This window comes from Antechinus flavipes, chromosome 5, assembly GCF_016432865.1.
Source record: "Antechinus flavipes isolate AdamAnt ecotype Samford, QLD, Australia chromosome 5, AdamAnt_v2, whole genome shotgun sequence".
Taxonomy (NCBI): Eukaryota; Metazoa; Chordata; class Mammalia; order Dasyuromorphia; family Dasyuridae; genus Antechinus; species Antechinus flavipes.
This window is the reverse complement of record NC_067402.1, coordinates 63,554,197-63,577,287: the sequence shown is the minus strand read 5'-3', so window position 1 is coordinate 63,577,287 and position 23,091 is coordinate 63,554,197. Positions and strand designations below refer to the sequence as shown.

The following is a 23,091-nucleotide window of genomic DNA, read 5'->3' as shown; positions in this document are numbered from 1 at the left end:
TAAACATCCACTGTGTTCTGCTTTGAGAGCAAAACACTGACTTCCATGCATTGGACAGTGCCATGTACAACGGTGGATGTCAAGAAGGACTTATTCTATTCACTTCAATTTACAGAGCACCTCCTGTGTAAGCACTAAAAAATATTCCAGAGGATTTAGGGATGCTTTTAATCTGTCAAAAGTACTTTCAAAAGCACCATACTTTAATATACAGCATATACACACACATACATATCTGATGTAGATAAGTAAATATACATATTTGTTTTATTCCATCCTTAGAAATATTTTTTAAAAGGACAAACAACAACAAGAAGAAAATACATCCAGAAAAAATTACTTTAAATGGTTTGACATAGGTTCTAGCTAACTTGCTTCTCAATAGAACAAATTTAAGTATGCAGCCACAGGGACTGCTTTTGAAATCCAGGGGTGAGAGAACCTTCAGGATACAATCATTCTCTGTCTATCCTAAAAGGAGTTTGCCCCACATGGTAAATTACAAGTTCTGTCATCCTACTCTATCAGTGTTCTTTTATGAATTTTCTAATTATTTTGACTCAATGCACCTTTATAGCTAGATCTTTTCACTATCATCAGTACAATGCACGTTCAGCAGTCAGGGCAGGGAATATGAAATCAGATTCTGGTCCCCTTTTATATATGTGAGACTATTCCATTTGCCATCCAGGGCATCAGTTACACAGTGGTTTTTTTTTTTAATTTTTTTGTTATTTCCCTAATGCTATTCAAGCTTCATGGAACTTATTTTGTGTTTGCCAAGTCTTTCCAGTGAATAAATATCTCCATAAAGCTATTGCTTCACTTTGGCAATTGAGATGTTGCAGTTAGTTTGTGGGCAAAGTTAAGCCAAAGCCCAGCTCACTTTCTTCCTCTTCTCAGTGAAATGGCTAATATTATTGGCGTTCTGCCAGCTGGACAGAGCCCTTGCCTGGCTTCATGTTATGGTAGCACCTTGACCCTATTGTTCCCTAGGAGAGAGGAATAAATAATGGTTCTGCAGCAAGAATAATATCTTAAAAGTGACAATAAAAATAGTGTGACTTTACAGATAATTTCTAAAGTGTACTGTAAATGAAAATGTTTTCATTTTCCTCCCCTTCACCTCCCTTCCTAAAGAGAGTGATGCAATCTTCACAGTTATCATGAGGGCAAAGAGACAGCTACTCCTCAGATAACCCTTTTGGGGCTTCAGAGGTGGAGGATTCCTTACAAGGTCATAGTTTAAGAGAATGACTAACTACCTGCTTGAAGATTCTGCTGATTCCTAAAGGCTTTTCTTGCAGAATACCATCAATACCCTTCAAAGACTCATGAAAGGTTGCATTTCTATGTGGCGTCCACGCCAACTAAAGCCTTTTCACCCATAGGCAGTTCCTACTTGACAACGATCATATTCATCATGAGGAGTGTTAATTAGCCACCTGGGTTCTGGTCTTCACTGAGGAAGTCAGAAAAGGCAACGGTCAACAAACTCAAGTATGAGTAAGGGAATAAATCTCTGCCAGCTATCACTATTTCTTTGTTCCAAAGTTTTAAATATTGCCCAAATTGCCATTGCATTGCCAGGGGAAAGAAGCCGTCATAATTTTTACCATTTATAAAGCATATGGTTACAAATAATTTCTGGAATTTTTGCCTGGGACCCAAGATGTTTTAATGTGCCAGCTGCATTATAACCAAGGTGAATAAACATCTCGAATTATATAGCAGTTATGTGAAAGAACAAAGCAAAGGAATGAACTCTCTTCCAATCTTTTAGCTTTTTAATTGGATTTAAAATTTTTTTTCATAGGATTAGAGCTGGAAGAAAAATTAGAAATCATGTAGTCTAATTTCCCTTACTATACAGATGAAATTGAAACTGGAGGTTAAATGATTTGTCCAGGATCATCCAGTAAACAACTACTAGACAGATTTAAATCCAAGCCTCCAGGCTCCAAAGGAATTGCTTTAATTTAAAAAAAAAAAAAAAGGAAGAAGAAAAAAGAGGAAGGAGAGAAATAGAAAAAGAAGAGAAAGAAAGAGAAGAAAAAAGAGGAAGAAGTAGGAGAAAAAGGAGAAGGAAAGGGGAAGAGGAAGAGAAGGAAGAGGAGGAGGAGAAGGAAGAGGTGAAGAAGAAAAAAGAAGAAAGAAAAGGAGGAGGAGAAAGAAGAGGAAGAGAAAGAGGAGGAGAAAAAAGAGGAAGAGGAGGAGAAGGAGGAGGAGGAGTAGTGGTAGTAATGGTAGTAGTAGTAGTAGTAGTACTAGTAGTTGTTGTTGTTTTTGCTGGAAAAAATAAAATACAGTTGTCCCTTCCACATCATAGGGGTTAGGGGTATGGCATGGCAGCAAACAAGAAAATCCTAATAAAAATTTTTGACCCTCCCTTCATACCAGAGAAAGAATCTGAATTATTATGGTAGTAAAAGATAAAATATGTTGATATTATACAATATTATTCATTAATTTTGTGGATTTCTGAGTTTCTAAGTAAACCAATCAGAAATTAGCTACTTACTGTATGCCGGGCATTATGCCAATTGCTAGGAATACAAAGACAAAAATAAAACTGTTCCTGTCCTCAAAGATTCTAATGGGAAGTCAGCCACATAGGAAGTATATTCCATAATGCATACAAAGTAGTTTTAGTAAGAAGGATGCTAGCAAGTAGAGGGAACAGGAATGGCTTCTTATATAAAGGAGTGTCTGAGCTGAGCCTTGAAGGAACACCAAGAAAATTTGCTTCTGAGTTATACAACTACTATATGTCAGAGGTGATATCTGAACATGGGTCTTCTTGGCCTTAAATAGGCTCTATGAATTACCTAGTATGAACAGGCACTCGTTGACTCAAAAAAAAGTCTTTGTGTTGTGCAGGTCCGAGATTTCTGAGTAGTCTACAAAGTCTTGCCTCTTTTATTTTTCTGTCTGAAGCTACATTTTTCATCATGGTTTTACTGTTCTTTTCTGTGCCTGTTTTTGCCCAGAAGTCATCCGATACTCAGGGGTGTGTTAACTTAGAGTACAGAATCTTGTAAAGTTCATTATCAGATGTCTCTGCCTCCCATTACCTGCTTGGAATGGTGGGTACCCGGCTACAACTCTCATCACGCTCATCTTTAGAACTGGAAATCAAAATGACCATGAATCTGTCTTGATTATGATAGAGAGGATGCCATCAGTTCCTCTACTGACTTCTCTAAGGAAAACGTGAGCCTCTTCTGCCTTGGAGCTACAAATTCTTTTTGTCTTCTGCCGTCATTCATAGTAAGAAGGTCATTGTGGGTTTGGTTCCATTTTCCCCAATAATGTTGGGAAACATTCAACTTCTTGATTATTGGATGAAACTCACATGTTAAAAAGAACAATAGTTATAGTAATGTTAGTTTACAGGTTCTGTTATTGTTTGCATTCTTTTGCCCCGTTTCTGTCATGTTAGAGTTTAAGACATGGGGGTTTTGAGGGTTTTTTGGGTTAAATTGCTTGCCCAGAATCACACAGATACCAAGTGTCTCAGGTCATATTTGAACTCGGGTCCTTCTGATTCTAGACTCAGTGCTCTATCCACTGTACCATCCACCTGTTCCTCCCACTCTTTCGTATTTTGAAGAAAGTTTGCTTTTTAGTTTCATGATTTCCATGGTCAAAAAAGTCATCATGTAGTAGCCAGCCTTCTGATGAGAAAGTGTTGTGTATTTAAGTAGGCTGGTTCTCAAGCAGCAGTCCTGGGCCTATCTTCAAGACCTTTGCAGGTTGGATAAAGCATAGGTCCCATGAGCATTGCCCCCCAGAGTGCAGGAGAACCTCCACAAAAATTCTAGGAAAACTTCTGTTGATTCTATTCTCATTGCTATAAAATGAAAGAAATCATCATATGGGATTGTTTATAGAAATGGCAGACTAGGGCAAGGAAAGGAGATAGAACACTGGGCTTAGGAGAGAGAAGGTCAATTTACTCCGACTGATGATGATGAGATGAGAAATGATTTCTCATGTTGGGAGGTATCTTAGAGCCTCTAATTCAATCCATAGCTGAAAAAGAATCCCCTTTCCATCTTCCCCAGCAAGTAGCTCTCTATCGTTCACATCAAGACCTCCAAGGAGGAGGAGATCTATCACCTTCTAAGGCAGGTCATTCCATCTTGAAGTGGCTATAATTTTTAGTAAGTTTTTTTTTTCTCATAGCATTTAACTTTTTTCCATTTCTACCCATTAGATCTTCTCTCTGGAAACAAGTATAATATAGAAAACTCTTATTTCAAATTACAACTTTCACAGATATCATATATCCTACCCACTCCATTCCCCAAGTGGGGGGGGGGATTCAACTTAATTCAACAATCCCTTGTTAAAAATTTTCTAAGTACAGAGGCTTGAACACCAGCCTGATATAAGAGACTATTTTTTTAGGACCCAAAATGAAATCGTTGCACTGAAATTTCATTTTCTACACCAGATCTTTTTTCATGTGATTTTTTATTGAGACTGGGGTCTCCCAATCTCTCCTAACTAGAAATTTAGCAGTCACTCAATGACTTAATCCTATTACTACTAATTTGTGTGGGAGCTTTAACCTGCTCCATATCAGATCTGGGACAGTTTGCTTCTCCTTTGATAGTCTGTAGTTTCCCACTTCCTATAGACAATTGATTGAATTGGCCCTACTGTGCCTGAGATCTCCTATAATGAAGAGAGCCATCAGTCTCAGCCTGCCTATATTGATTGTAGCAGATCAGAAGTAGGGTTTACAGGCATTTACCATCATACCTGACCTCAGATCTTTTTTTTTTTTTTTTTTTAGAAAACTTTTAGGTATATCATATCTGTCCTACTTGTGAATTTCATTTTTTTCCCTTTTAACCAAATGATTTTTGACAGGTCTTTGGAATCCATCTCCTTTCATTTTTCCTATGTGACCCTTTTCCATACTACACAAAGAAATCTGCCATAATGGTTATGGAGGTAAATTAAAAGTATGGGTTTTGCCTGTTTAGTCATATAGTTGAAACTACAACTAGTTCCAAGATCAAGGGTCTTCAGGATTGCAACCAAATAACAAAACAAAACAAAACAAAACAAAACAAAAAACAAAAAACAAAGAACTGGGCTACAGAATTCTAGAGGTAAAATAGCTTTCTACAGAGTCAGTGCATAATATTACTGTTCAAATCCATAGAAATTGACTGTTCCATATGAGTTCCTTGACATTCATCCAGAGACACACAGAGAACTCTGGAACAGATAAGCCTATTGGGAATTTGTCCAGTCTTTTGATTAGCAGTCTGGATTTTAAAAGTCCCAATAGTAGCCTCCATACTAATCAAAAGTGCCATTTGTTGAGGCAAACAAAATGACTTTAGTATTAAGTTTCTTACTCTAAGTGGATAAGGCCATTTTGCAGAATTAAAAAACCTCTTCTCCCTTTACTATAGCTATTAGTCTACTGGAGCTACCTGTGCTAACTTTAAAGGATAAAAATTCAGGCAGTCTTTGAAAAAACTTTATAGTCAGTTAAATCTCAGATTCATCCACATTTTGCAAATATACCAGCCATATTCTTGTCTGTACTTCTGTTGTAGCTACTTATCAGCATCCTTGTTTTTTCTCTCTTTTGGTTCCTAGAGGACAGGGTCAATTTCATTTTTCTCTTTATACCTCCAGGGCCTAGAAGAGTCCTTGCACGTAATAGGTACTTTTAAACTGCTTGTTGAATTGAACAGAATTCTCTTTAAATTTCCTATGATCCTATATAATTTTTCTGTTTGACTGTCACTTCAGTTTTTATATCTTTGCAAAGATATTTTAATACTATGTGGAACACTAATCTTATCTTTATTAAGGACCATCGCTTATTTCCAGCACTCTACCCTAGTGAACTTTTACTTCTGTTTGTTTTTTTTTTAAGGAAAATAATTGATTTTTACTTTTCTTTTCAGACAATCTGGAAAATGGATCCAATAAGTGTGACAGGTGAGGGAACTGTTCTCGATTTTTTTTTTTTTGCAGGTTATAATTTGTGACTAACTTGGGAGAGCTGGGTATTGGAATCACACATGACATGTAAAAATTTTCTGTTTTGTTTTGCTTAACTCTAGTGCAGCTAACAGAAAGGGAGCAAGCAAAGATGAAACCTATTGGAAGGAGATCAATGCAGCTATGGCCTTAACTAATCTCGCACAGGGAAAAGACAAACTACAGGGTACCACCAGCTGCATCATTCAGAAATCATCACATATATCAGAGGTCAAGACTGTCAAAGTGCCACTAGCCCAACAATTTTAAGCGCTTGCTACCTGTGGGATCCAATGGACACTCATCGCGCCATTTGTATTTCTGTAAAGTCAGAACCCAAGACCCGGAGCAAGCATCAAAAAACCGTTCCCTTCCTGACATGGTCAGTAAAGCAGTTACTCCCCTTAGACTTTTTGGTCTTCTTTTTTTTAATTATATTAAATAAATTGTCCAATTGCTTCTATAAAAGACATATAAATTATAAAAAAATCAGTTTTTATCAAAATATTAACTTATTTTATGTTACTCAAACTATGCATAAAATGTCTGCATTGCTATTACGATAAGTGCCTTGCTTTCCAAAAATAAGCTATAACGTGGGCATAGCAGAATAGTTATGCCTCAAAATGACAATGCCATAATGCTTATTAGAATATGTATTATTTCAAATGGGCCTGACCATCCAGGGCTGAAACCATAACTGCTGAATGCCCTTGAAATGTATTCAGTATTTCGCATTTTTAAAACGTGGAGATCTTTCATTCTAAAGGAAATATCCCCTTTTTAAAAGTTCCACAGTATTAAGTATGGTCCAATGTAGCTTTCAGAATGGCATTAAGGTTGTTGTGCATGTTTCTTGCTTGTCTATGCAGTACGTTATCCACTTACCACCATAACTCACTTCATTGAAAAGTGCAATACTCCATATAATATGTATATGTAAGAAACAGTGTGTCCAAATTAATTTAAAAGTTAAAACTAGACACCAGATTCAGGAGACGTTTCTTGTGGCAAACTTCTCCAGAAAACTCCCTCCACCCAGCTGAAGTTTCATTTTGGATTTTTTCTTTCTTGAGCTTTGCTACACACTGTTAAAAGTTGTTAAATAAAAGCAAACAAAAAAAATCTTTTTGTACAGAAGTAAACTTGTAGTCCCTTGTATCTTTACTTGTTTGGGAACTCAGTGTCTTGCCATGATGGAAACAGTTATAGCTATGGCTTGGTCAAAACAGCATTGGTTTGATTTGTGTGAAATCAGAAAGTCTAATTGATAATCTACCTTTCAAGGAACAAAAGATATTGAGATAAATATATGTATGTGGGTGTATACATAGCCAAACACACACACACACAATATAAAGTCAACCCATAAACGAAAAGCATATGGTCTTTGAAATATTGAAAGGTCATTACATTTTGCCAAGGAGATTAAGGGCTGATACAAAATAACGACTCAAAATTTGAAACAAAATTGCCATTGAGTGAAAATAGAAATACAAAAGTGGATTTTCTTCAATCAAATAATAATATCCAAATCATTTTGAAAAAAACTTGAATCAACAATGGAAATTCTGAATACGACTTAGAGTATACCAACTATAGGAAGATGAAAAAGATTTGCTTATTGGGGGAATGGGATAGGAATTTATTTTTTCCATTTGTAAGCTATTCTGTTCCTCAAAAAAAAAAAAAAACCTACGTGTGCATATGTGAAAGAGAAAGCATGTACACCTCACTAATGCATCCAAATTCTCCTTTATGTTCCAGAATATTTTACAAAATCTTGTCTGCTCCAGTTGTACTAAATTATCAAGAGACAGGAAAAAAAAATCCATCTTGGTGTAACTTGTAGGATACTTTTTGTTGTAGCATAGCCTTGGGGGTTGGGGTTATTTAGTGTATGATAAAGATAATTTGATATGAAAATATTTTGTATATATATTTTTTACTTTGTTTTTCTAAATTGCTGTTTGCAATGACATTTAAGTGCCACGCAAGAAGTATACACCACGACTGTATGAACAAATGGAGTACGTGTTTAATTGCCTTTAGATAGTTGAGTTCCATGATGCATTTCAGTACTTTATATTCAAACTTTTGCCATAATGTGAGCAGATAACTGAAAACTAACGACAAATACTTCACTCTTGTTCGTACTATCATAAGTTATTCAGGCATAAAGGATCTTGTGACAATACTTTGTTTTAGTTTTGACAAACATTTCAGTTCAAGGTATGCAGAATGTTTTCATTTGAATTAGTGATCATTACGCACTGTCACCTTTTTCTTTCTTTTTTTTTTTTTTTAAGCAGCAGCAAATTAGTTTTTGGGTATAAATATAGAAGATAAGTCATTGTGGAACATGTGTTTTTGCATTTGTTTTTGTTTTTGTTTTTAACCATCAAACTGTGGAGATTGGTCCATAAACACATTGAGTCCATTTTACAATTAACAAATACTTGGCATTATTACCTACTGTAATTATCTTTAATTTATTTTTTCCTTTTGCTGCTTTAACATTTTTTGGAAATGCAAATGCTTCTTCTCTCCCCACTCCCCCCCTCCCCAATTTCCTTTTAAAAGAAGAATCTTGAACAACGCTGAGCCAACAGCTGAAAATCAAAGTCATAATTTATATTGTAGAGAAACGTTATTACCGCTGTTCCTTGTTTTGCCATATGTAATCATTTTAATAAAATTAATAACTGCCAAAAATCTTGACAGCTTTGGAATAAATGTTAATTTCTGTTCCTTAATCATCACATGCATGCTATTTTCTTTTGGGGGCAGACCAGGTTGGGAAACAGTGAGTGTGTGTTAAATGAAGACTTGTGTTTTAGAGAGGAATCAAGGAAGAGCATTGAATTAAGCTGGCATTTCAGCTTTCATCACATTATGTCCCCCTTTCAAGAGCAGAATAAGGAGAACATGGAACTGACTTGTGGATCACATGCAAAGTTCTCATTTTCCTATAACTTAGGGATAAACATTTATATTCAATTAAGTTCTATTCAACAAACATTTATTATTCCATGAAGAACTATATACTAAGTCCTGGGGGAAATATAATCCCTACTCTCATTCAACTTACTGTCCAGTGGGGAGACATGACGTGAACGCAAATAACCGTAACAAAAAATAATACGTGATTGATGGCATTTAAGAGGTGCAAAATGCTTTATGTCATTTTCACTGGCTGGGAGGGGAGTGGAACAGAAAAAAAGGCAGTTCAATGATATAATAGATAAAGTTCTAGACTTATCAGGAAAATCTGGATTCAAATTCTGCTTCAGAGACTTGGCTGTGAGGTCATTGGGAAATCACTTAAACTCTTTCGGCATCAATTATCTCACTTCACCTGCAAAATGGGTGTCATAATAGCATCTACTTCACAGGTTAATGATGAGGATCAAAGAAGGATAAGATATGTAAAGTGCTTTGCAAATAAAATTTATAAATATTACATGCTGTTGCTGATTGCTGATGATAATGATGATGATGATGACAAGGTGGCCTTGTCAACTGAGTGATTAAGGGAAGGATTTACAGAGTATATGGTTACAAAAAAGAATAAGTAAATTATTTCCCTGCTACCATTTTTTGGTATTGTATTTTATACTTGCATGTTTATAAATGGAGTACTTTGGAAGAGGATACAGAAAAGAAAATAAATTTCAAGGTGGGGATGAGAAAGAGATCAGGGAAGGAATGTTGACCAAAAAAACAAAAAGGGAATTTTGGGGTTGGGACAGTTAGAAACCGGGTACCTGTAGAGGTTCAGAAAGAGAAAGAAAGGCTTTGATCTCCCTTTCTTGCCATACAACAAAGCATAATTCTGAAAGCCTTCATTACTGAGTCCTTAAACTATGACAACAAACTCCTAATTGTTCTCTCTGAGACCTTTACCCATCTTCCACAGAGATGTCAAAGTAATCTTTCTAAAACATAGGACTAAAAATAAATAAATAGAATAAAATAAAACATAGGCCTGAACTTTCACTACTCTGCGGAAGAAACTTTAGCGGCTCACAATTGCTTCCATGCAAAGGTCTGCTGATGCCAGCTTGGACGGGCTAGCAAATGCCAATTGTTAAATTTTCAGTGGAATATTTATGCCTCAGAAGTTAGAGAATTATAAATCAGGACTTAATTTATCATTTTGTTGGTTGGCTAAAAGTGATGGAGGAAATGTTAATAATGCAAACCAAACTTAAAAGTGTGTCACATGAGACCTCATTGTTAAATATTTAGCAGCAATGGTAAATGAAGAAACAAATAAGCAAATAGATGAATGAATGAATAAAATTAGTAAACATACATAAATATATATGTGAATAAATAGATGAATAAATTCATGAACAAATAAGTAACTAAAATTCAAATAGAGATAAACATATTGTCTTTTCCTGCTCCAGGATAACACATAGATTCCTGATCAGCATTTAAAGTTCTTCAGTTTTGCTTCAACCCACCTTTCCTATTTCATATTAGTTCCTTGAATACAGTTTCAGTTCTAATCAAACTCCTTTGCTCACTTCCCTTTCACCTCCACTGGACATTCCATCTCCTGCCTCTGTTTTGTTTTTTGTTGTTGTTGTTGTTGTTGTTGGTTTGTTTATTTGTTTTGTTTTTTGCATAGGTTACCCCATCGTCCCTATCTCCTACATCTCCACCGGGTAGTATCTGGGCTTTCTTTAAGCTCAGCTTATGAGTCATCTTCCATAGAATTCTTTCTTCTAGTTGTCCACAGGCTCACAATAGATAGATAGATAGGTAGGTAGATAGAGAGATAGATAATAGGATCGATATATAGATAATTGGATAGATAGATAAGGAGGTAAATAAGTAGGTAGAGGGATAGATATTTAGATAGATAGTTGGATAGATAAATGGATTGATAAATAGTTAAATAAATAGATAGACAAATAGTTGAATAGATAAGGAAAGTAGGTAGGCAGGTAGATAGATGGATAGATAAATATTTACATAGATAGTTGGATAGATAAATGAATGGATAAATAGTTGGATATATATATAAGTAGGTAGGTAGATAGATAGATACATAGATAAATAGATATATAGATAGATTCTAATCCCTTCATTTTTGTTTTTGTTTCATTATTTTCAGTTGTGTTTAACTCTTCATGACCCTGTTTGGGGTTTTCTTGGCAAAGAAATGCTTTATGTATTATAATATCTAGCTTGCCTTATTTTACAAATGAAGAAACAGATCTAAAAAAATTAAATGATTACCTGAAGTCATGCAGTTAGCAAGTGTGGCAAAACCAGGATCCAGAGAGTCTTCCCTCTATGGCTGGCAGAAACCTCAGAGGTCATCTAGAACCAAACCTTAATTTTCTCAGGGAGCCCCAGTTGACTTTGTTCTGTGCCTCACTGATTCCACTTGTGTTTTCTCCCCTTACAAAAATGATCTGGTATGTGCTTATCTGTTTACACAATTGTATCTCCAGGAAGACCTCCAGTTCACTGAAAGCAGATAAGTTTTCCATTTTTCTCTTTGTAGGGCATACCCCTCCGAGCCCGGTGCTTTTTGTACAAGGTAGGCTTGTGGGATTGAGTTGAAATGGAAATAAAAGCTAAGGAGGTATTTCTAAGAGATAAGGCTGTCATATCTCCAGATACAGGTCAAGATGATCACCATGTGGAGAAGTGTCAATGGTTGCATTTCTTCCCTTGGCTCATGGAGAATCTGCTCAAGATGTTCTGGACTGAGAAGTCCAAAAGCTGCCTTCTGGCCTGTCCCAAGTAGCAGTATTGTTTAACAAACAAAGGCAACAGCCTCGAGCTATATGGAAAACAACTCTGCTCAGTGGTACAGCTTCATACAAAGAAACAGTCAGAGCACAAACAGATTTGAAGCTCTTCCTTTCCCTTTGGGATGATTTAGGTGTGGCTCTTCCTAGAAGCTGAGAGACTAAGCAAATGACCTATCCAGGTCACTTCTGCCTCTCGAATTCATGGCTGTGATATTCTGAGATGCCATAAAACTAAGGTTCATATGAGTATTTTTGCTATCTATGTCAGCATGGTGGTGTGGAGAGAGCACAGGATTTACAATGAAGAAGATATGGATTTGATTTCTGCTTTGGTCACTCACCAGTCATGTCATGTTAAACAAGTAGCTTAACTCAGTTTCCTGTTGTATAAAATAAGTGAGTTGATCTTGATGACTTCCAAGCTATAATCCTATGATTTTATGATCTCGTTGTAGATCTTTAATAGAAAACAAGATTTGAAATTGTGATTTCAAACATCTTAGAAAATCAAGTCCCTCTGAAAACAGATGGTAAGCTACAGGAGCAGAATGAGACATACATATTCAGATAATATGAAAGTGTTTTAACTGTACTTCTTTGTTACAATGGAAGGAAAACTCTACTGAGAAAAGGGAATCATTGAGAAGTGATAGCACTATAAAAGGAAAGCATTGGTAAAATGGATGTAGTCCTTGAATTGAATCCAGTAGATTATATCTGTTCTACTTCAGCACTCAAGGACTTATTGTTATCAACCCTGAATTTGTTTATTTTTTTTTAATGTAATAGAGGCAAACAGGACAGCCCCATTGATCTGCTGGACCAAGGGACCATACAGGCTCCACTGTGTCATTCCAAAGCACCAAATGTGTATTTATCTGCATTCAGGCATTTCTGTAGCTGTAAGAAGGAAGAAAAGAGGCTCAATCGCATTGTAAATATTGGCAGAAAAAGTTTATCCTGTGTCACTGACAATGCACCCTTGTGAGAAGTAAAATGTTTACTTAAAACAGGAGAGGCCTTTCTGTTGGCCAGAAGAAGAATTGGTGGTTTTGGTTTTGGTTTTTTCTTTTAAACAGGTGAGTAAAACAAGTTTATGACTTTGAAAAAAAAAAAAAGGGAGGCTAACTTTATTTATTTTTAAATAAATTGTTACTAATGGATCTATCCCATGAAGAAAATGTCTAAATAAAGTTTCTACAGTGAGTGTTAGCCCAAACATGTTTTCTGGGAATTGGGCTTGCCACAATTCTAATATGGTTCTCACACTTGACTAGTTAAGGGAAGTTAATGTTTCATTGTTTTATGAGAGTATTAAAAAAATAAAAAAGGAAATGCTTCTGGAATACTTGTATATGCTTTGACCTTCAAACTTTCCCTCGGTTGTATTTACACAGCTCCTCAATCCTTTAGGGATGAAAAAATAGCATATTACATCGAATTAAGAGGGCCCTTTCTTTCCTCTCTAGATGAGAAGTTCTTTTGTATCACAGACCCCTTTGGCAATAGTCTGGCAAAGCCTATGGGCTCCTCAGCATAATATTTTTAAATGCATTAAATAAAATGCATGGGATTGCAAAGGAAAACATTTTATTGAAATACTGTTATCCAATGTTTTTTAAAAACAAATTCATGGGCCCCAGGCTAAGAAACCCTAGTCTAGATGTTCATGGGGTGAGGAATACAAGGCCCCATTGCAGTCATGAAACAGCTCTTGGTGAAGGAATGTCTTCTCTGGTTTTGCACACCCTCTCAGGGCCACTCAGTTCTTCATAGAATTCTCCAGGCTTTAACATACCCTGTAAAATCTCTTCAACCAACAACCCCCACCATTTATCACTATATTCCTAACTACCTCTGCTTTCTGGATATCTTAACTCCCCAAAGGGCTGTCAATTTAACCGTAACTGCCTAACAACCGCCAAGTCTCACTTTATGAGCTGCTGTTGAGAGTTTAGCTATTTAAGGCTGATTTTAAACAATTTTTATTGGCACTTCATGGCATTTGCTTGATTTACAATGCTGTAAATAACCACAAATTGGAGAAATTTCTTTCCTTCATGGTTATAGGCAAAGATTGCAATCACCATTGTGTTATCTCTCACCACACTTACGACAGGACCCGCCAGACCACTGTTCACTTGGTAGCTTTCCCGAACTGTACAAGGTTGAGTTCTTGGATGGAAGACCCTCAAGAAAAGCAACAGTGTCTGCCTTCACACTCGGCATAAACTATTTTCAGTGACTGGGTTTTTGCGTGGTCTGGTGTCATTTTCTATGACAATGGGGAACTCTCACCTGGTAACAATTACTTCATAAATTTCATCAAGTGGTTTGTATTTTAACAGATGTCTCAAATGTGTGACTTTTTTTGAGAGAAAAAGAGTGAAAACTAGCTATTGAGACATCCACACTCTCTTTACTCCCTTCTCATGTGGTGCCCCAATGGATCTCCTTAGAATTGTTTTCTTTCCGCCTCTCTCCTGCCTTTGATGTCTTAGAAGCTGTAGGATATAGGATATGTGATGAATCTACAGAATTAACCTATATACGATATCTACATAAGCTGTGATGGCTGCCTGATGGAACTGTAGAATATGCTCTTCATAGCGTGTCTAAAGAGTCTACCTATATAGTAAAACATAGCCTACATAGGATTTCTGCTGGAAATTTAGATTACAGCCAGTCTATTACAGCTCTATGTAATATCTAGAACAGTGGTCCTCAAAGTGTAGTCCAAAGAATTGTTGGGGTCTCTGAAACCCTTTCAGAGGGTCTACAGATTCAAAATTATTTTTGATTTCTAATATAGTAAATAGCTATAAATATAACCCATGTGAACAAAAACTCTTTGAACAGATCCTCAATAGTTTTTAACAACATGAAGATACTGAGAACAAAGGTTTGAGAACCACTGAATATACATAAAATAGAAGCAAGGAGCTTCTTCTGAGCTATAGAATACAGCCTATATGACATGTCTAAAGACTATAATATAGTAGGACATAGCTTATATAGGTTTTCTGATGGAGATTTAGAATATGGCCAGCCTATAATATGCATATATAGTATGCCTAAAATAGAAGCTATCTGATGGAGCCATAAAATATAGTTTATATGACATGTCTATAGACTATAATATAGTAGGACATAGCTTATATAGGTTTTCTGATGGAGATTTAGAATATGGCCAGCCTATAATATTTATCGGTTCCATGTGGTATCTAGAGAATACATAAAATAGAAGCTGTCTGAGGGAGCTATAGAATACAGCCTAGAGGCTTTATAAAGTTTTTCTAGTAGCTATAGGATATAGTCCTACATAGATTAATTGATGAGTTTATGTATAGTCTTTTTAGGATATCTGTGAGAAGCAACATAGTATTTTGGAAGATAAATCTTCTTCAGGAAGTGAGGAAGACATGAGTTCAAATCTAGTCTTTGATACAGGCTGGCGTTATGCTTCTAGGCAAAATATTTAATATCTCAGTGTCTCCGGGCAATTCTCTAAGCCTTAAAAATGTAATTTGTATCATGGGGGAACTCCCGACATTGATGAAGTACATGTCTGAACTGAAAGACATGCCTGCTGGATTCCTTGTCATGACCTTCAATGCTTCATCACATCAAGTTTTTGCTTTCTGGATGGATAATGGCCTAGATTTGGAGCCATAACACCTGAGATCATTGGTCTACAGAGATCTCCTGATGACCTGACCAAGTCACTTTCCTATCTGGGTCTCAGTTTTCTCAGCTATCAAAAGAGGAGGTTGGACTAGGCCTTCCAGTTCAAAATTTATGGTTTCGTTCTTGTTCAGTCATGTACAACTCTTCATTACCCTATTTGAGGTTTTCTTGGCAGAAATGGGTTTTCCATTTCCTTCTCCAGCTAATTTTATAGATGAGGAAACTGAGGCAAACAACAGGGGTCAGCGATTTGCCCAAGGTCACACAATCAGTAAGTGTCAGAGGCCAAATGAGTCTCCCTGACTCTAGGCCCAGCATCCTATCCACTGTTACAGCTTACTAAAAATCTTCTCAGCAAAATATAAACTAGCAGCCATCTCTGTGGTAATAAGTTTTTTTTTTTTTTTTCCTGAATTTTAGTTAATCTGGTCTTTGGATAGTAGACCTACAATCCTCATAAATTTTATTTATATTCACAATTTTTCCACCCACCAGAGCTTATCCTCTTCTGTCATCTCCTTCAAGACTAGGATTACTTCCATTCTAGGAGGCAGCAATAGAGAGAAGACTTTAATGGAGATACCTTAACTTATTTCATCAGAAATAGAGTTCTCTCTCTTCTTTCCTTTTCCAATTTCCCATTACCATTAGTAACACATTTCTGGCCCCTGTTCTCAAAATTTTTACTTTTCTCTTTACTTTCTTTCCAAGTCCTTATTCCACTTCCATTTCCCCCAATTCTATTCCTTCACCTAGGTGAGTTTGAATTGCTGTCAATTGGATGGCATATTAACTAGGTGGCAGAATGGGCCTGTGCTATGCAAGGGCTCCCTTCCATCTAGCTGGGTTGGTGGTGCCATGGGGATGAGAGCATCAATTTTGATCAAGTTTTATAGATTATCTCTGGTTATTTACTGATGGCACTAAAATGCCTTTTCAAGGATGTGGAATTTATTGGTATATTGTCCTGTCTTCTACAATGGATTGTAAGATATTTAAAGAGGAAGAATTGACTCTTCTATTTCCTCTTTTATTATTCCCATAGTGGATATTGGAATGTCCTTGGTGTTGCATGACAGAATATAAAGGTTTGTTCAATTCACTTGGTTGACATATATGGCGCCCATGTAGACACAGCTTTGGTTTTCAGGATTTTCAGCCACTAACACAGTTAACTATCAGGTTGACTCTACATTGACCTTGCAAAGTATTGTTGCCAAAGATCTTTAGAAAAGGTTTAGCCCAATGGCAAAAATCATACATTATGGTGTGAGCGATATTGCAAAGAATTCCCACTGTAATCACATTGACATGATTCCTTGAACCTCACCAAGAAACATTGATAATACCAGGCTCCAAGATGGGGATCTCAAAAGCAAGGTGATGTCAATAGGATGCAGGGATTCAGGGTACTGAAAATCCTTCCAACACTGCAGATTATCCATAATTTCTAATCTTCCTGGGGTATAAAGAAGGTATTAGAGGTAGATAGATCCTGTATCTACTATGCTACTCCTCCCTCATCCCCAAATATGTACCTGTAGTTTATATTTTACTAGATTTGGGGTTTTATTATGAATTTAATCATCAACAAATAAATGTTCAGTATAATAGTAACAGCGCTTTTTTCAAATCACTTTTTGAAAAGTTTTGCATATGCAAAAGGAACAAAAAAGGCTTTTATAAGAAGTTGTGTTTTTTTTTTTCATTTTTAAGAAAAATATACAGTTATCCCTTCCACATTCCCATCATCGTTTCTCTATGCTGCAGGTCGGCATAAGAAAGTAAATAGGAATTTGGGGAGAGTTTTGCCGAAGCCTCAAGTGATACATGAAGGCCAGCAAGATGACCCGAAAGAAAGTTTAGAAACTCAGAAATCTAAAATAAAAAAAAAGGTTTAAAAGAAACTCAGAAATGCACAAAATGTATGTGTAGTTTTGTATAATGTCAACTTGTTTAATCTTTTAGTACTATAATAATTCAGACTTCTTCTCAGATACAGAGGACCAAAAAAATTTTATGTGGATTTTCTAGATCATGGCGTGCCATGACCTTAACTGCTGCAATATAGAAGGGATAAATTAAAATATATATATATATATATATATATATATATATATATATATATATATATATTTAGGAGATAGTAACAAAGCTGTTCTATTTACTTATACCCCTTTCTGTACCTTTTTGGTTTTCTTTGTTGTCATCATATATATTATTTTTTGAGGTTCTACTTATTCAATTCTTCCTCAATATGTCTTCCCATATTTCTCTGAATCCATCCATTCTGAACCTGCAATTTAGAATACAGTCACTAGGTGGCAACGCGGGCTTTGGACTCATATTGCAAGCACATACATAACTTTTCAGGGCATGTTCTTTTGGATTTGTAGCCATGAAATATGCATGTTTAATTTATTTTTTTAAATGCTATTAATAAACTAACCATTGGATGAATTAAGCAAACGTGCAGTGTCAGCATGACATGTTAAAACTAGAGTTTTTAAAATCTTGTGTACGTGTCATGGACAACCTTGGCAAGCCTGTGGATCCCTTCTTAGAATAATGTATTTTTTTAAGTGTCCAAGAAAAAAATATGAGATTACAAATTAAATCAATTATGTTGAAAAATAGGTGCTAAATATGCATATATATCTACATATTTATTTAAATCCATACATATATTATATGTATATAATATAACTCATATGTATTTATTTAACGAAGGTCCACAAATCAGGTACACACATTCACACATACATATGTATATATTCATTTGTTTATTTAAACTTTGTTCCAAAGCAGCGGCTCTCCAAATCTGTGGTCTAAGAACTGTATGTGTATATATATTTATTGTGTGTATATGTATTTTTGGGGATGTGTGTGTGTGTAGTGTGTTTTATTTACAGTTCATGGACCTTGGGTTTAAAACCGCCAGTTACAAATTTTGATTAGCATGTACTTTTCCAAATACTAACACTATTGTTTTCCTCAACACATAGTCAATATATTCCTGGAAATTATTTGTACAAGGATATAGAACTTTCGTTTCTTGATTTCTAAGTCCACCCCAGTTGGTTTGTCTCTTGAAAAGCTGGTATCTTTAATTGTATGCTATACTTGTTTCTAGGCTAATCAAAGAGAAAGGTAAATTTGCCTTCCCAAATTAGATGTGAGAAATTATCTGTTTTACCTTTCCCCACGTGACAGAAGGAGGGATAAAGAGCTTTCTCCTGAAAGAAAGCTTTGAAAGCAGCTTTGTAGGTGACAGTCCAGCTCTCCAGAACCAAAACTCATCTACAGACTTTCAAGATACTGAAGATTCAAGATTAGTGCCACGGGCAGACCTGAGAGCAAATACGTGACCTAAGACAAGGCAACAACTTCCTGAGCTTCAATTTCTGTTTCCATAAAATGAAAGAGTCACATAAGATGACTTCTAAAGTTCCTTCCAGTTCCAAATTCTCCTATCTATATTCTCTTTGATTCTTGAAAGTTTTCCTCTTACTTTTCTTCTAGAGAAGAAGCCTTCTCTCCACCATGACTATTTAATGAAATAAGACATTCTCATGCAGGTTGTCTTGGTAACCTGCAACATTTACAAACTGCTTTAGTAAGATCAAAGAAAAGTAATTTCTGAAAGGACCTGTTATCCTTTAATTATAGTTGAACATTTTCAATCAAGATTTTTGAATATTAAATTTAAATAAAGAATTCTTAACCCTGGAGTCTGTGGAAAATTTTTTTAATTATAACTATTTCAATATAGTTGATTTCCTTTGTAATTTTATGTACTTTTTTCACTAAGAAACATTATCCTGAAAAGGATAATCTTTTTAATATATATATAGCCTATGGGCTATCAATTGTTAAAGGGATCCATGATACAACAAGAAGATGTTAAGAACCTCTGCCTCTGATTTTTTTTAAATACCCAAGACAAAAAATGTAAGATTACAAAAGAAATCAATTATATTAAAAAATAGGTGTTAAATACATATATATACACATATTTGTTTATTTAAATTCATATGTGTTATATATATATGTATATATATATATAACACCCATATATATTTATTTAACCAGGATCCACAAATCATATACAAACATTCACACATACATATGTGTGTATTCATTTATATTTTGACAATGGATTTTGATGCTCACTCTGGTGCTACAGTATCTCCAAGTTGCAAGGAACCTCAGAAGCAAGGCAACAAACATTTATTAAGATTTACTATTGGTCAATCATTGTGCTTAGACTGAGGATATAAAAATAATTTTAAAATAGTCCTTTCCTTCAAGGAGCTTATGGGAGGTAGAGGGGGGGGACAGCACATAAAAAGGAGCTGAAAAAAATGGTGGGGAAAGTACCAACTTGAAGCATAATAGTGAAGTCCATAGAATAGGAGAAATGAAGCATGACTGACCTGGGCCTGTCCCCAAAACATCTAGAAGGAATTTACTAATGGAAGAAGAGAGCAGCAGGGTAGGAGAATGTTCCAAGGTGATGTCACTTGTCAGAGGTCACTTAGTGCAGTCCATACCAGGGTCTCCACTTGGTTCATCATAAATCTAGTCATAATTGGTTTAAATATGCAATTATCTGAATCTTTTTAGTATTTTAAAAATATTTCTTAAATAAGGACACAGCTTTAAAATCTTGGGATTTCATTTTATGCAGCTTCTGAGATTCTTTTTTCATAGCAACCCAGACATGATGATGACAATTTTGTGTGGCCACATGCAATGTGTGATGTGGGATGTAAGTGGTGAAGAAATGTGAAACATGCATCTTGGTGAGGATTCCAGATGCCATTCCCCAAACACTGGCAGAAATATAATTCTTCAAGTAGCCAGGAGAAAAATAAGGATTAGAGAATATGCATCAGTTGCCAACCTAAAGGACCAAATATTACAGGTCAGGGACCATCCCAGGTTGAAAAAGTAATTGCTAGCTTCTAACACAATGCTTTGCACAAAGAGGCACTTGTTTTGTTTTATTTTTGACGGGACTTACGATTTCAAGAATGGAGGAAACTCTCAGGATGAGGGCTTCCTCTACTAATGTAAATAGAGCAGTAGGTTCCTGCTCTATCCTAAGATCTTATAGAGTTGTCTAGAAAAGCTTAGAGTAATTGTTTAAATATTTCTTAAAACATAAAAAGACACAGAGGTTTGGATATTTACATCAAGAGTATGACTAGGTTAATAATTAGCCAATTGTTGCTTTGGATTTGTCCAAGATCACACAAATCTGAATGTGTCAGAGGCACCATTTGAATCCAGGTCTTCCTAATTCCAAGCTGCCTCTCTGTCTATTACATCTGCTGCCTATGTGATAAATGTTTGTTGAATTGAATTAAATCACACATGCCAAAATATTCAAAATAATCAGCCTCAGGGGAGGAAAAATATATTTCAGATGGGTAAGTTTCTTTAGCAGCAGTGAATCATCCTCAGCCATGTCTGTCATTGCAAGTGCCAGAAAAACTGAAGATGGTAGATCATCAGACCTCAGTAGTTCTGAGTTGCAATAGGATAAGTCAATTGAGTTTATGCTCTAAGTTCAACATTAATATAGTGAGCCATCCAAGGGTAGGGATGGAGAGGTAGGGTCCTAGATTGCTTGAGGAAGAGGCAAACCAGCCCATGTCAGAAATTGAGAATTGCAACATTGTAAAACATTCCCAGTAATCATTTTGAGAAAAAAGAAAGGAAGGAAGGAAGGAAGAAGGAAAGAAAGAAGGAGGGAAGGAAAGAAGCAAGGAAGGAAGGAAAGAAGGAAGGAAGGAAGGAAAGAAAGAAGGAAGGAAGGAAGGAAGGAAAGAAGGAAGGAAGGAAAGAAGCAAGGAAGGAAGGAAGAAGGAAAGAAAGAAGGAAGGAAGGAAAGAAGCAAGGAAGGAAGGAAAGAAAGAAAAAAGAGAGAAAAAGAAAGGAAGAGGGAGAGAAAGAGAAAGAAAGAACAGAGGGAGAGAGGGAGGGAGGGAGGATGAGAAGGAAAAAGAAAGAAAGCAGGGAGGGAGAGAGTGAAAAAGAAAGAAAGAGAGAGAGAAAGAAATAAAGAACAAAGAGAAAAAGAAATGAAAGAATGAAAGAAAAAAGGAAAGAGGGAAAGTAGAAAGAAGCATTAATTCATATTGCTTTTGAAGAGAAATAAAGCATCCCTGTACTTACTTTGGCCCCATTCACAATGAAATCATTTGGAAGCTATGAACCTGACTTAGATTTTCCTTTAAAATAACAATTTACTACTTTTAGACTTTGAATTCCCAGGAAAATATTTTCTACAACCACTGTTGTAACTAACATTTCATATTTATCAAAAAAAAAAAAAAAACGCTGTCTCTTTAAGGTTTGTAGCCGATTTAAACTCTGCTCAGAGTTCTATGAGAATTACTTAACCCAAAAGATGGTTGGAGGAGGTTGGGTCTGACTTGAAATGTTGACACATTTGTTGTTGAATTTTGAATGCAACAAACTATTATATATGTAATATGGACATCACAGACATTTTATGAATTTGGAATAAATGTAGTTCTTTTGACTATAGAAATAATAGAAAATTTTGCTTACTAATTATAAACTAAGATAAGGTTGTTTTCAGAGAAGCTAGAAGCCAAACCAGAAAGCTAAAAGAAAGAATGATGAAATGACAGATTTTAGAACTGCATCACTACGTTTGAATTTTTTTTTTTTGGAAGCAATAGATAGTTACAGTTGTTGAGAAATCAGCCTAGATGAGCAAGGGAATATTTTGGAAGCAAGTAATCATAGAAGTCACTCAGAAGATCAAGGAGTTTAGCTGAGACATCATGCTCAGGGAAATGTTAGTCAAAATAGTATTGATCTACTCAACCTAATAGTAGAAACATCTTTTTAATATTAAAGTTACATACACCAGTGGACTTTTATGGACAATTCCTAAGACAAAGGATATCACAGTTTACAGTTTAAAAGTTGCAAACTACTCTGACTTCATGGATTTTCCTCATTCATGTTTCTATAAGCATTCAGTATCACCAACAGATACTGAATGTATTGGTGGGAGAGTATGACCTAGATTTATGTATGTTCTATTATTTTTTTTTAATTTATGTACTTGTTTTAATGAAAATCTATAGTATTATCATTTCTTTTGCATTATTAAGTAAATGGTTATATTTAATATTTAAAAGTGTCATTATTGTGAATTCTTATGTGAATAGAAATGCATCAAAGGGGGCTCAAGAGCTAGAGTGCTGATTTGAAGAAGCATATTTTCCTTCATAAGTGTTACTCTTAGGACTCAGAGAGAATATGACCCACCTGATTATGGTTTTTCTCTGGGAGCCTAGATTTACTAGTGTAAAGAACAGGTTGGATTGAGTGAACTGGTCTAGAGAGTGACTAGACATCTACTTGCCCACTTGAGAGACATGAGGGGTTATGAGTGGGAGGTGGCCTTTACATAGATATTGTATGATTCTTGGACTCCTTTCCCCAGTTTTGTACCACTGCCATTGTCATTTTAGAAGCAAGAGAAGGCTTGTAAGAGGAAAATCAATTTTGTATTTTTTAATTTGTGTTCTGGGTTGCCATGGTCAAGGAAGCCATTGCTTAATGG

At 35.6% G+C, this 23,091-nt stretch overlaps 1 protein-coding gene across 2 annotated transcripts in view; it reads left to right on the top strand.

Annotated features, from left to right (window-relative positions):
• MKX (mohawk homeobox) overlaps positions 1-8,730 on the top strand; it is a 99,523-nt gene extending 90,793 nt beyond the window's left edge. Inside the window, exons 6-7 of one of the 2 annotated variants that reach the window (XM_052000939.1) lie at positions 5,940-5,973; positions 6,099-8,730. In XM_052000939.1, the coding sequence (XP_051856899.1) occupies positions 5,940-5,973; positions 6,099-6,285 (221 nt within the window). In that variant the 3' untranslated portion in view covers positions 6,286-8,730. The remainder of the gene's footprint in view (positions 1-5,939; positions 5,974-6,098) is intronic. The other variant, XM_052000940.1, reaches the window with a different exon arrangement.
• Positions 8,731-23,091: the final 14,361 nt, after the last annotated feature.